General features: G+C 36.3%; 1 protein-coding gene across 2 annotated transcripts in view; it reads right to left on the bottom strand.

Moving 5' to 3' along the window:
• The window catches only part of CAPRIN1 (cell cycle associated protein 1), a 37145-nt gene that overhangs the window by 20190 nt on the left and 1836 nt on the right, over window positions 1-15119 (bottom strand). For both annotated transcript variants that reach the window (XM_034645914.1, XM_011226744.3), the window contains exons 3-4: window positions 2325-2387; window positions 2128-2214 (exon numbers count right to left, since the gene is read on the bottom strand). In XM_034645914.1, the coding sequence (XP_034501805.1) occupies window positions 2128-2214; window positions 2325-2387 (150 nt within the window). The remainder of the gene's footprint in view (window positions 1-2127; window positions 2215-2324; window positions 2388-15119) is intronic.

Raw genomic sequence — 15119 nt, 5'->3', positions numbered from 1 at the left:
CCCCTTTCTCAAGCCTCGCTAAGATAAACTGAGACAAAGAAAACCAAATAAAGACATATGAAATGTATAATAAATGGAGAAATGGGGAAGAGAGACCTAAGAGAACAATGAAGTCTGAAATAAGACAAATCTATGATGGCAGCAGAGAGGGTAACAGATTAAACGATATTTAGCAATAAATAGCAAGTGAATACTGCATATGAACACAAGAGATGAAATCTAAGTTAGGGCAGTACAGAAAGCTTTCAAGGAGAAAGTGACATCTACTCTTAAATAGATGAGCTTTCAGTCTCACTGGGGAGCAGGGGCTGGGGGTGTGTGTGTAATTTTAGGGTAGAGAGGCAGCCAGTAGCCCGAGGCAGGAAATATTATAGGAAGAGAGGCAGGAATGTGAAATAAGTCAAAGTAAAAGATAAAGAACGCCACTTTGAATAAAATGAGCAATTCAAGTAAGAAAGAATATGAAAACTCGAAAAGGTAGGCTGGAGCTAGGTTAGAGGACTCTTTTTTTTTAATTTGAGAGAGAGAGAGGGAGCACAAGCAGGGGGGAGAGGGAGAAGCAGGCTCCCCACGGAGCCAGGAACTGGACATGGGACTCGATCCCAGGACCCCGGGGTCATGACCCGAGCCAAAGGCAGACGCTTAACCAACTGAGCCACCCAGGCGCCCCAAGAACTCTTGAACGCAAAACAAAAAAGGTGTTTAACAATTGTGGGAAAGTGCAATAAAGGATTAAAGTTCAATAAAAAGACTGCCAATGAATTTAAATGCCCGGTGAAAAGTTCCTGAAAACATCAGTGTTAGAAGCAAAGGAGAATACAAGTACTGTCACTTACACAGTGTTAGTAGCTTAAGAAATAGACTGATTCTATTTACTAAACTGTATAGCAATCCTACTTCTATGGTCCATATTTTTTTAAAGAAATCAGAAAAAGAAATTGGCCAGGATTCATCAAGCCTGAGGCTCTGACCTAGGTGAAGTGGGACAATTCCCTAGTTGGGTATAAATTAAGTTTCCTTTATTCCATCTTGAGGGATATCATCAATATGTTCCACCTCTAATCAAATTTAGTAAGTAATAATAATATTAAGTGCATGAAATATATTAGCCATGAAATACTGTTCCAAGCACAACCCTGTAATGAGGTAGGGACCATTACTATCGCCACTTTACAGATTAGAAAACCGAAGCAGTGTGACAGCCTCTCTCCTCTCCCTGCTTCTCTTTTGACACTACTGGTTCTGTTTCTCTGGGAAACCCTGAACGTTATAGGGACAGACAAGTTCAATAAGTCAAAATCCTACAACTATTTAGTAAAAGTGGTAGAATGAAGGTTCAAACAAGTCTGGTTCCAGAATCAGAACTTTTTATCTCTGTACTGCAATGTCTCTCATCACATAATAAATTGTTTTGTTTATTCATTTTACCAAATTGAGGCAACTTTGTATTTAATGCTGTTAACCTTTCTCCAAATAAGCTAACCCTAATTCAAAAGAATATGAATTTTCTGGTCTCCACTTTCAACAAATTATTTGACTTTGCTTGTATTTAATTTTTGTCCTGTTCCCAAAGACTTCTATCACATCAAAAGATGTATGGGAAAAACACACCACTTTGTTGGATCATGAGTTGATACAAGAGCAATGTATCCCAGTCTGCCACATTCCTTAATATCCCTAATGGAGACCGTGATTACCAAATACAAAAACAAGACTCTATTTTCTGATGGTTAATAGAATTGTAAGATGGTCATTAGGCATAAAGGAATATATGGAAAATAAATGTTCATATACAAGGAATATATGGAAAATAAATGTGTATGTACATATATATATATATATATATATATATATATATAGAAGCTAATTATTTCTTAACAATGAGATCTTTAGGGTAACTACTATATTAAGTTTGTCATATCTGAAACCTTGGTTCTCAGGCATCTTTCAGGTGTTACATTAAACTTTACAGAATTGGAAAGCATCTTAGGTATAACTGAATGCAATCCTCTCAACTTGCAGAGAGCTTATCAATGGTAATGCAAGGACTGAAACCCAATGAAACAAGAAAATTTTCTGCCTTCCTTATTTTTAATATTTCGTAAACATATATAGTCTTTTACTTACATCCTGACTTAATGCCATGAAACTCCTCTGTAATTCTTTTGCAAACTCCAAGTTATTTGTGACTTCCTGGTACTTAGATACGGCATCCTAAAATAACAAAGACAAAACCCAACTTTACTAAAACATAAAGAACCACAAATTAATTTTCTTATTAAAAACAGCAAACATATAGTCTTTAATAAATGTAGCATCTTTACCAGCTGATCTTGATTAAGCCTTTCCCCTTTGTTCATTCGTTCCTGGTAGTCATCAAGCTTGCCCTATGTTAAAAGAAAAAACAAAAAACAAAAACAGAATTATGCCCCACATTAAGTATATACCAACCTAACCATGCTGAAATACAAACCATACAATCCTCTAAGTTTGTCTCAAATCTTGTCCTAAAGATACCTTTTAGTTCATTTCAGTTATAGTGCATAAAATAAGTTAGTTTAATAAACAGTGAGCTAAAAAATGAACGCAGATACTCCAGCCCCTGCTGAATGATACCGCATTTTGTACTACAAGCCAGTGACAGGACACAACATTGCTTATTCTTTAGGTTTCTCAAAAAAGAGGCATCAGATGACCTATACAAATGGTTCCTACCCACATGAGGGCCACAATTTGGTTACAATCCTACTTATACAGGAGCATATCAGACATTTTATAGTGCTGAATTCTCTCCTGTTCTTTGCCAAAGAATTCATGTGGCTAAGTGATATAAAAAGAGTGTATTTTTCCTGAATAGACCCAAGTGCATGTTATCTTTGATGTGCTTCATCCATTCCTTTTGAACAACACGATACTTCAGCTATCACATCACCTACGGATACTGTGCTAGTCAACAGCTTCGCTTTATTTTCTCACAAATGGAATTAAATGTGTGATAGTGGGAACAGAAAATTAACCTCTGGTTTAAGTCATCTTTATTTTCACTAAAATGAAAACTTTGGCAGTTTCCCAGGCTACTACTATTTGATAAGACCCCAAAGAAAAGATATCCAGGTAATGCAAAAGTCAAGAATTCAGACATTGTTTTAAAGGTCAGAGGAGAGGGAGTAAATAGAAATCAGAATTAAGGGGGAGAATTTTTTTTAAGAGGGGGGAGGGACAGATGAAGAGAGAGGAAGAATCTTAAGCCAACTCCACACCCAGCATGGAGCCCGACATGGGGCTCAATCTCACAACCCTGAGATCATTACTTGAGCTGAAATCAAGAGTTGGACACTTCAACCGACTCAGCCACCCAGGCAACCCAAGGGGGGAAAATATTGTTAATTAATATAATCACAATAAACTATGAACATATATTGTTCCTAACCCTTAGCAAAACTAAAAATTAACCATGAAATAAAATACAAAATCTAACAAAATACACTCGAGTTCAAAGAAACAAGTTTAAAAACAATACTAATTAGTTTAGGTCAAATGATCCATTTTCTCTGTACCAGAAACATTAGTCAACTTGCATAACCATTCCACCCTAATTAAAAAGCCTAAAAGGACGCCTGGATGTCTCAGTTGGTTAAGCATCTGCCATGGGCTCAGGTCATGATCCTGGAGGTCCTGGTATCACGCCCCATGTCCGGCTCCCGGAAGAGTGGGGAGCCTGCTTCTCCCTCTCCCTCTGCCCCTCTCCCTGCTTGTTCTCGCTCTCTCTCAAATAAATAAATAAAATCTTAAAAAAAAAAAAAAGTTGTAACAATTCCTTAGTTATCTTATAGGTAAATAAAACCAAGATAAACATTAAAACATTAAAGGCTGATGAAAGCATCCAATTGTATTCTTAGGTGGATTATTTCGCACAATAACCTCCAGCTGGAAAGGTATAAAATTTGTCTATGGTTGAAAAATGAAAGCAGGCCTAATTCCAGGTACAAAAGATATGTTTAACTTCCTCTGAACACTCTTTGAGGATGAAAAAAGGTAGTCCCTTCTCTTTTTCAAAAGGGTAGGTTACTTTTCTTTTAAGAAATAAAGAAACCAACAAGATTTGCTTTTAATGCCAACGACTTAGGGTATAATAATACTTTATTATAGTCAAAATTCCTCTATTTAGAAATATGCAGATAACAGAAGATATGAGAATGGAAAGAGAGCCCGAAATGTAGTGCTAGTACAGTAAAAATCCTGAATACATTACTAGGCAAAAGAAAAACTGCTATTAGTTTATACCTGGCATTTATTATCTTCCCTTTTTATACATTTTTCAAAGAAGCTGTTGGTAAATCTGAAGTAACAGAGTTGAGTATACTACATATCGCTAATAGGGTAGAGTTTTACATACCTAGCTTAGCTTTATCATTTAATGTCTTAAGAACTTAAAACATACATGCCAATTAAAATGGATCTCAAATCAAATTCCTAAAAAATGTACAAGATACATATGAAAAGTTTTTTTAATGTTAAGAATGGTACTTGAGTGGTAGAATTATAGGTGGAACTTTTTTCCTTTTGCTTTGTTTTGTACATTTAGATATTCTGCAATAAACACATACAGTTAAAATTAAAAATTATATTAATTAAATTAATTAATTAACTAAAATTTCATGTTATACAAGAAGAATGACAGATTTCAGTATACTGCCAGGACTTTAACCTATAATAATCCTTGAATATGAATCTATACTATCCTCTACCAGGACAACCTATCCTAAAGCAGAAAAACTCCAATTTTGTACACGATTAACAAATTTAATATTCACCCAACCCACAACTCTATGGCAGATTACATTTTCCAAAGACGGATACATCTACGGTTCTACATACTCTTCTACCATGTGACCCTGGCACTGCCCCATGTAGAAGTGGTCCAACTCCCCTGCCACTGTATTAAGTGGGCTTCTACCAACAGAGTACAGTGGAAGCGATCCTGTAAACTTCCAAGGCTGTATCATAACAGCAACGTACCGCTGTCCTGTTTGCTAGTCACTAACAACACTCATATTTGGAGCTCCAAGCTATTCCATAAGAAGTCCAATAACCCTGAGGTTGCCATGCTATGAAGAAGCCAAGCCATGAAGAGGTCTTATATAAGAATTCTGATCAGCAATCCTAGTGTTAAGAGTCATTCTAACCTAGGCATCAGACATGTGAGTGAACAAGCCTTAGTCTTCCCAGCTGAGCCCCCAGGTAATCACAGAGCAGAGACACCAACCCCACTGTGTGCCCTGTCTGAATCCCTGACAGGCAGAATCTGTGTGCATCATAAAATGGAGTAAGTTTTGGGAGTAATCTATCACAGAGGAGTAACTGGAAAAACATTAAAAGTGAAAACAAAGATCTATTTCATTAAAACTCCTACATCTATTTCTCTTTATTTCTGTATTGCTATAACAGGTTTCAAATTTTTCAATCCATAATAATTTAAGAGCCATACTTTTTAAAGGGAAGACTGCCACTGACACAAGAAATGACAGTTAACTGTAACAGAAGAAACATGTTAAAAAATCAGGATGTAACTGAAAAATCTCAAGGATCTTTAACAGAGGATTTTCAAAAGCTGACCACAGTTCTTTATGCCTGGTTGAGTTGAATTACTATAGCTTTAGTGATGCAAACAAAATATGTCATTAATTACATGAATGGAAACTACAGGTCTTTTATAATTTTTCTAACCATAATAAAACAAAAGTTTCATTATAGCTTTACATTTGTTCCTCTATAGCCATTAACACCTGCTATACTACCGTTATAAATATCCTGTCCCCTTGTCCTGGCCCAATCTTCAAAAAACCAAGATGCTGAGTCTGGTCAAAGTTCCTAATAAATAGCCCTCATTTGAGGAAACTAAAATTTACTAAGACTGCAGGGACAATTAAAAAACTGTTCTACATTAAAGAGCACTAGGGTTTTTTTGGGGGGGGGGTTGTTCTTTATCAGTATCATACAGGATCTTCTGGCTGCTTGGGTGTATAAGACTTTATCACCATGGAATTTGAACTAAGGGGGATCTCTGTTGCCTATTACACATAATTAGATCTGTACATAGCAGAGACCCTGTATTGATCTACAAGTCAGTGATTTTCAAAGTGTGGTCTCCAAAACGGCAGTAATCAGCACCAGCTAGGAATTTGTTAGAAATGTAAATTCTCAAGGTGCCTGGATGGCCTGGCTCAGTAGGTGGGGCACGAGACTCTTTTTTTTTTTTTTTTAAAGATTTATTTATTTATTTTATTTATTTGACAGAGATAGAGACAGCCAGGGAGAGAGGGAACACAAGCAGGGGGAGTGGGAGAGGAAGAAGCAGTCGTAGCAGAGGAGCCTGATGTGGGGCTCGATCCCATAACGCCGGGATCACGCCCTGAGCCGAAGGCAGACGCCTAACCGCTGTGCCACCCAGGCGCCCCGGGGCATGAGACTCTTGATCTTGGGGTTGTGAGTTCGAACCCGTTGGGTATAGAGATCACTTAAAAAAAATTAGAAAGGAAAGAAAAGAAAAGAAAAAAGAAAAGAGAAAAGAAAGAAAGAAAGAAAGAAAGAAAGAAAGAAAGAAAGAAAGAAAGAAAGAAAGAAAGAAATGTAAATTCTCAGGTACCACCCCAGGTGCCTCTGGGGGTGGGACCCAGCAATCTGTGTTTTTTTTTTGCCAAGCCCTCTGGGCGATTCTAATGTGTGCTTAAGTTCAACTCACCCAAATCAAACACACTGTAATTCTCTTGTAATAATCCAGCAGAATACAGATATAAGAAATTATTTTGAATCAAACATCTGATACAAATTGTGACCATAAAGATCACTATATGTTAGCCTCAATTTGTTTACTTGAAGGCTTAGCTTTAAACAAATTCAGAAAACTTGTTGAATGATGGTTTTCTAAACCAGCTTATAAATCTATTTAACCTAGTCATTTACATAAGGTCCATTTATGATCTGAACATTGAAGGATTACCATCTTCCATTCACAGTAGTACTTTTACTAAATTGTGCACTGTCCAGAAGTTCAGAGCACTTTATAATTAAACTCACTGGTGAGTGCCAAATTTCACACTAATAACAGAACGCCTCTTAGGACAATCAATTGGTCTAATTTTCTGCCTTTCAAAATGAGGGTGGCTTCCAATCCCCGCTCACTCCTAAGTAATTTTCAGAGATTAAAAAAAAAAAAAAAAAGACCTGGTATCTACAATAGTCCCAAGGGTAGATAACTCGAAGACAAACGACACTATCGTAGCTGGCTTCATTCCTATTGTCACTTCCCATTCAAATGGCTTAAAGTCCAAGCAGAAAAACTCTTCATTTGGGGTTAAATTTACAGTATGAACTAAATCAATATGTAAATAACTTGCTTTTCACAATGACTGATCCAACATTAACTCCAATGAGCGCAAAGTGGCAAGTACAGAAGCAAATGGCTCCAGACAAACACAGCTTTTTTCTTCCCTAAGCTAGAAAGAACATGGCTACCTAACACCTAGTACTAACAAACTGGTCAATCACTCATAGCATCCATATAAAATGAATATTAAGTATCTTTTCTGGAAAATGGAGCTGTTTTCCTAGCATAAAAAGGTACTTTATCAGAAAGCCTGGTAACACTGGTAACAAAAACCTGTCCTCTGAGATTCTATCTTGAAATTCGATTTAGTGTTCCTTTTCAAACTCCTGAGCATCCTGAGAGTATTAAACATTCATTTATAGCACCACATGAGGAAGATAAATAGCAGGCCATTTCTCAGATTATCCAGTCTCTAAAGGAGAACCACAGGATAGAGATATGACTATACCCAATAAATGTCAAAAGACAGTATGTGGGGGCACCTGGGTGGCTCAGTCAGTTGGGTGTCTGCCATCAGCTCAGGTTAGGTTCCCAGGGTCCTCCAGGATCAAGCCCTGCTTCAGGCTCCCTGCTGGGTGGGGAGTCTGCTTCTCTCTCTTCCTCTGCCCCTCCCTGTTTCTGCCCATGCACTCTAAAATCTCAAAAACAAAAAACAACAACAACAACAAAAAGACAACGTGGTCCTAAGAAATAATTACCCCAAGAAGTACTGCCCAGTCCCACCCTATCTCCTGTCTGTAGACAGTATTCACTATGTGACATTCAAATTTAAAATATCAGGCAGCTAACCCTATCAGCAAGGGCTATTATCAATCATATTCATCTAACTAGAACCTGAAAGACAGGGCAGTTAATAACTTGCCTAAGGTCATCAATCTTAGAAAAATCATCTGTGCCTCAATATGTTCCTCCTTTACGTCACTCTGGATTCTAGCCACTGCTACATTTCATTTTTACCCTGCTGTTTTCCTCCCTTCCTTTCTCCAGAGTAGTATTATGTTACTGAATCGCAGTACAACTAGATCTCCCATTATTCCCAAAGATTTTTTCATGACCACAAAAGTTACTTTACTGAAATGTCTTTTTAAAAATTCAGGACAGTGCAATGAGAGTGCCAGAAGATAAATATCCAAAATAGCTATCCTCCTGAGCTTTCCTTCCTTCCTCTTACATCCGACAACTTCCATAAATGAATAAAGAAAATATTTTAAAATTACATAATTAAAAAGAAATAGCAAAAGAGACTCCAAAAAACCAAAAATCTTTAACTACACAATTATAAACAGTCACAACAAAAAAGAGTAGGAGGGGACAACATCTGAAAAAACTAGCTTGGCTGTCCAAGAAACTATGTAAACCTCTGGTCTCAAAGAGATCTCCAAACTGAAACAGAAAAGTTAAAAATGAAGCCTAAAATAACAATAATAAGAGCACCTATCTATAAGTTATTTTGTGTCTCCAGGCTAAATAAATCACTTCTACAGTATTGAAAACCTATAGAAAGACAAATACAAAATGCAAAAGATTAGGATTTCTTTTCTTCTAAACTTTCCATAATCTTCAGTGGCCTTTCCATATACTATTTCAAGTCTCCAATCCCTATATTCCCTGTTCTTCACCTAGAAATATCAATTCTGACTTTGCCCACATAATGGCAGGCAGCTGACTGCGTCCTGTTCACCCTCCAGGTGACAACTGACAATGAGTTACTAGTAAAAAAATTCACAGGAGACAGGAAAGATATTAAGAAACAAAAGTTTCCAAAAGTAAAAAAGAGGGCAGAGAGAACATATACTACAATCCATGGATGATCTGTAACAGCTCTTCAAATGCTGGAAGCCTTCTCACATTGTAAAAGTCTGAGCTGCTCCAGAAAACAAAGTTAGTATTAAATACTGTGGGGAGCGGGGGAAGGGTGGGTTGAGAAGTGACTCTAACATCAAGATCTTAAAGAATTGTCCAATAATGAAACAGATTGAGAAATGAGCATTCTACCAGGCCCTATAGGACTGAGACTGATTAATGCAGAAACTGAGTGAATACTTGTCAACAATGCAGGATTTCTTAAACATTAAGAGAGAACGTTAAATTAGAGGTTATCTAAGATCCCACTGTAAGATAGCTTTTCAAGCAAAAAAGTAACCAGGAGTCTAATCTGGTTAAGACTTTTGTCCCACTGAAAAGGAAAAAAAAAAGGTAAAAGGTAATCCTGTAAAATTCCTTATTCTTTGTCCATGGCTATAATTATGTGGTTACGTCTGAATGAATGGAAGCAGCTGACTCTAGTAGGAAAACAAAAAAGTATAATGTTGAAGAGTTCCAGAATCACCTACTTTGAATTATTTTAAGAAGTCTAAAGCTTGTACATTTGAAAACCAAATGATTACTGATAATCTCAATTAATATCTTTTGAACTACTGGTTGCTTTAACCAAACTACTCATTAGGATGATTTTATACACTCTGTTGAGAACTCTATGTAAAAAGATGAGAACTGTAATTCATTTAAAATGGAGACCAAAAGGTTTTTTCAATGATTAAAGTATATTTCAGTTACTTCTATGTCTGTATAACAATATTAAGGGAAATACAATGAAATTTCTAATTATTTATAATAGTTCTAATACCAAGAATGATCTATGTCCCCCTTCCTAAGACTATTTACAAATCATGCTTATTGTACCAAGATTTTAAAATGTGCTCTAGTTGCCTACTCATCAATGCTACTCACTTAAAAAATAAATCAAAAGAAAAGAAAATTCTCCAGGAAAAATTCCATTTCAGTAAAAACACTGCAGTAAATAGCTCTGCACAAAAAGCATTTTCTCCCTCATGGATTACTCCATCCTAATAGGGTTTTGTTGATGAAGCTACAAATATTTCTATATGATTCAGTTGAACTAACAAATATTTATTTAGCATTTACCACCCGTAAGGCACCGTGTGATATAATCTATAATCTCTGCCCCAGAGGAGCTTAACTACCTATTTAGAAAAATACAAAAGGTAAGAACATAAAACAATACAAAAATGTCAAGGAAGTACAGAGATAATAGATAGTACAGGACATTAAAGGAAACAGACTACTTCAGCTGAGCATGGCCAAGAAGCACACCTTCCCTTTTCCTCAGGAAGTATGAATTCTGAACTCTGCCCTATAGTCTCCTTCATGTATGTTTTTACACTCATACTCTATCCAACAAAAGCACCGGTGTAGCTAGTGGGAGAAATAAAGAAATGAACAGATGCCAAACAATTTACAATTCCAACTTTGGCTGAATGTCTCTTCTGGTGCACCTCTCATCCTTCTCTACTGCTTACATACAATTCACTGCCCCCAGAAAATGGGACCAATTACTAAAAAATACCCAGAAGCCTGGAATACAAGAATTAAGATGGAAAGGTTGACACACCTCCTACTTCCCCCTACTGGTAATGCTTTTCCCAAATTATCTGGTCTACAGCATACCAAGCCTGAGTCGAGAGGAGCAAATGTGGGCTTGAGGCTTACATACACATAAAGCGACACTTCAGAATTTAAGAAGTTCATTTCGTTACAACAATACAGATGTCCCAATGATACCTGATACAATGGGACTTTACCTATACTGTTATTCTCAAGACCCCATTACCTGAACAGCCTACAAACACAAATTTAACAGGATAGTAATAAAGGTTTACAATGAAGAAATGAAAAGCTTTGTCCTTTTGCTTTCAGCTTTTTAAAACAGAGGAATTCTAATTAAAAGATTTAAAGTAAAAAGCCTCACTTAGTTCTAAAGGACCAGCTTAAACATGAAAAATTACATATGTTGCAGAAAATTACAAATTCTAATCACCCCCGTAATACAAGAGACCTTGGAACTCACTCATTCCAAACCGGGTCATTTTACCTGAGCATCTCAATTTACTCTTCTGTAAAATGAATTCAACCAAATCCTAAAATGACTTTAAGATCTTAAAATATCTTAGATTCTATTAACAATACGGTAATAAAATTAACACCATGTTGTTATAATTTTAACATTTAAAAATATTTAATTTTTTTAAAGATGAAATAGTACTAATCCCCCTAAATGTAAACTAAACATTAAGTACATAAAATTATGACAGATTGTATGTTTAATCTCTAAGTCACACGAAATGTATTCAGACAGAAATAGTTGACACATGGGAATTATCTAGAGTAAAATAACATGCTCAGGTTAAACCAATTCATCCTCATTACAATACCTGGGATTCTACTCTCATGCAAGAAAAAAAAAAAAAAACCAGTGTTATCACATGAGGAAATTCACATCTTTTCCTTTTTAAATTCATTTTAAATACTTCTCTCTCCCTCCCTCTCCCTCGGTCTCTCTCTCTCTCTCTCTCTCTCTCTCTCTCTCTCTCACACACACACACACACACACACACACACACACCTACACCCAGGCAGGCAGGCAGAGAGAAACAAATGAAGCATTAGAAATGCTTTTTTTTTTTCCTGTGACAAGGTGAATGCAAAACAAAGTAATCTTGCCCTCTGCATTGCAGAGAAATAGTTCATGCAACCAATGGGAGAAGCGAATACATCAGAGATTTTTAACTCTGTCAAGAAAAACTTCAGATGTTAGCTCCAAGAAAGATTTTACTTACAAAACCATTAAGAATGCTTTTATTTCAAAATACTTAACAAAGAAATTCTGTACAACAGCTGCACTGAATATTCTAAGTAGAGGCACACTGCAGTGCTCTGTAAAGAAATGTTATCTTCTCTAACAACGACAGCATCCTTTTTCAGTATATTAACTGAAAAGATATAAAGAGCAAAAAGACTTTAGGGAGTAGTATGGAAAACAGTAAGTACACTTTGGCTATCACTTCTGGTCACATATTGGTTACAAAGCTGCCAGACTGTCTTGCAAGAGAACACTTGGTTAATCTTTCACCTACCAAATTCACTAGTGTGATTTCATATTTCCAAAAAGCATAAAAATTTTAAATGTCATCTATTAAAACATCATTTATTCTACATTAAACTGATTACTTCTTACCATATAAATGAGCTCTCTCTTCAGTTAATATTAAGGCTTTGTCCTACCATCTTGCATAGCCTAGAGCCCAATTCCACAACAACAAACTGATGAAGAAAACTAGGCACACAACTGATTATTATTTATAAAAGTTAAAAGATCTGTAAATGGAGTTCTGCACTTCATTCTTTCAATTATAACTGCATTTCTTCTCTTTGCTAAACACACACCTAGTTTTATTAGCCCAAATTTCAAAAACTACCAGGCCATTTAGTTGCATTACATAATAGGATCATATTTCATTAATGTTAAGCATGCATTTTCACTGAACAGACGCTTAGCTTTCCAATCATGGCTCAACTTACTAGAAAATTAACAAATAACTTTGTATTTTATAAATGAAGTGTAATAAAATTATTGCAATTCTCCAAGTCTTAAAGTAATACTACATATCTTGGTAGTAATTTTGGTCAGGATACTTGATTTTAGAATCCATTAAAAATGATCTTGTCCAGAAGACTCTCATGAATAGTCAAGTCTGAAATACAGCTCAAATATTAAGTTGCTAAGTAGACTGAAGTAAAAAGAAATCCAGTTATAAATATCTTACTTTACTGCATAAGGATTTCTACAAAGGTTCAAAACTGATTTGTAAAGTAAATCCTATTTTAGGTGTATCAGAAATGCTCACTCACTACTGAAAAATCAGTTAAATCCTTGCATACAGTAAATCATCTAGATACAGAAAAAATACAATTTAAACTAGACACCAGATGTGTTTAGAGAAAAATCCAAACGCCTTGAGTTTCTCAAAAAGTAAAACTTAATTTCAATAGTAATTAAGTCACAACATCAGTACTGCCAACTTAACTATTTAACAAGTACGTAGCTCATTCTGTGAGTTTTAAAAAAAAGTAACTGTAATTTGACCTTTCCACTAGCATCCAGAACACTGAGAAGACCGGGAGGGGGGGGAGAAAATATGAAATACTTTTGTTACTTTGTGTAGTTTTTTTCTCCACCGATACAAGGAACTTTTCACAGCCTAGTCTATAATCTCTGCAGTAACAGTTACATTACTTTCTCCTCTCTAAGGGGGGGCTGAGGGGGCGGGTGTTAGGCTATGTATATAATATGAATCCATACACACGAGTCAGGCCCTCATAGAGCTTATAAACTAAACTCCCATACACATTTGGAGCACTAGACTCAGTCACCTCACAACTAAGTTGGCTGCTAATCCAGTGCCTGACTTTACAGTAAGAACTTTGAAATTTTATTTTTGAGTCATGAAAATATAAATATCTACATTTAAGTGTCTATATTTACAGTATTACATTGTTACTATTTATCTTTTGATTCCTATTCTAAAAGAAAACAGGGATTTCCTAAGAATTTTGAAAATTAAACCACTTAGCATCAACCAGATTGACATGATTGCTTATTGTAGTAAGAGGTTTCAAAAAGACCTAAAGTCTCAAGTTCAAACAGAGTAGCAAAAACTAAATCAGATGGCAGACTCAGAAGATACTGGCCTTGGGTATGCTTATTCCACTACATATTTAAATGTAGCTACTTTACAAGTGAAATACTTTCTATTGCTATTGATAAATCTAGTATTTCTATCATTTATAATAAACCACACTTGTTGTATCACCAAAAAGTAGACATCCACAAGTAGAGCATCTCTTGATTTCAAATAAAATCTAAGAAATTCAAGTAAAATTCCCAATTGGAAAAATGAGACAGATTAGTTACCACACCTAAAAAATGTTCGTTTTAAAACTCCCAAAAAATATAAAATAAATCATAGAACAAAGCAATTAAAGTAATTATGACCTACACCATTTTCTTCAAGTTATTTGTTATGGCCCAAATTTTAGCTAAATAGTCTCAACATCTTAAGTAACACTGTTAGGTGGGTGGCTAAATAAACATTCTTAAATAACTTCAACAAAATTCAAAATGATATAATAAATATATTTTACTAGAAGCAAACAAGCGGACGTTATTCAAGCAAAGTTATTATTTTTAAGGTAAAAGGCAAAAAGTTTGCACAAGTCAGATGTAATTACCCCATTTTCTGTACTACTGATTTGCTTCTTCCTTTCCACCACCAGTCTTACTGAACGTTGAGTTATTCACTCTACTGAGACCCTTTCTCTACATACATATACACCCACACACATATATACACACTCACACATACACACACACACGTGTCGCTCTAAACAGAGTTGGTACACTGCCCTGCACTGAAAGCATGAAACAAAAGGCCTACTTGAAGATCAACCTCACGGCGTGACCTAGAACGGCCAACTATTGAATCCAAAAAATTGTGGGTGTGGCTCGACTGTTTTTTGGAGGGGGGGGCGAGGAAGGCCAGCCAGGGCGGCTGCCTGGTCTCTGCCCTCCCCCTCTGCTTTCGCTTTGTGCTCACAATGCAGCTCCTGTAAAGCGCTTCCCTCTCCTCGCAGCCGCCGCCATGTTAGACGCTCTCTCCATGTGCCCAGAGACCTGGCGATCCCCTCGGTCTAACCCGGACCCACGCCCCCCCAAGAATCTCAGTCGTGGCAGTCTCCCTCCCATCCCTCTATAGAGTCCCGGAGGGGCAAAGAGCCACTGCAGAAAATCTTCTCGTGATAGGGTTGAGCTTGAGGCTCAGGGGGCACCTAGACAATTGAAACAAAGAAGGAAACGTGGGGGCGCCCATCAGAC

The sequence above is a fragment of the Ailuropoda melanoleuca genome, chromosome 16, assembly GCF_002007445.2.
Source record: "Ailuropoda melanoleuca isolate Jingjing chromosome 16, ASM200744v2, whole genome shotgun sequence".
Taxonomy (NCBI): Eukaryota; Metazoa; Chordata; class Mammalia; order Carnivora; family Ursidae; genus Ailuropoda; species Ailuropoda melanoleuca.
The sequence above is the reverse complement of the archived record's forward strand: the minus strand, read 5'-3'. Positions and strand labels throughout refer to the sequence as shown.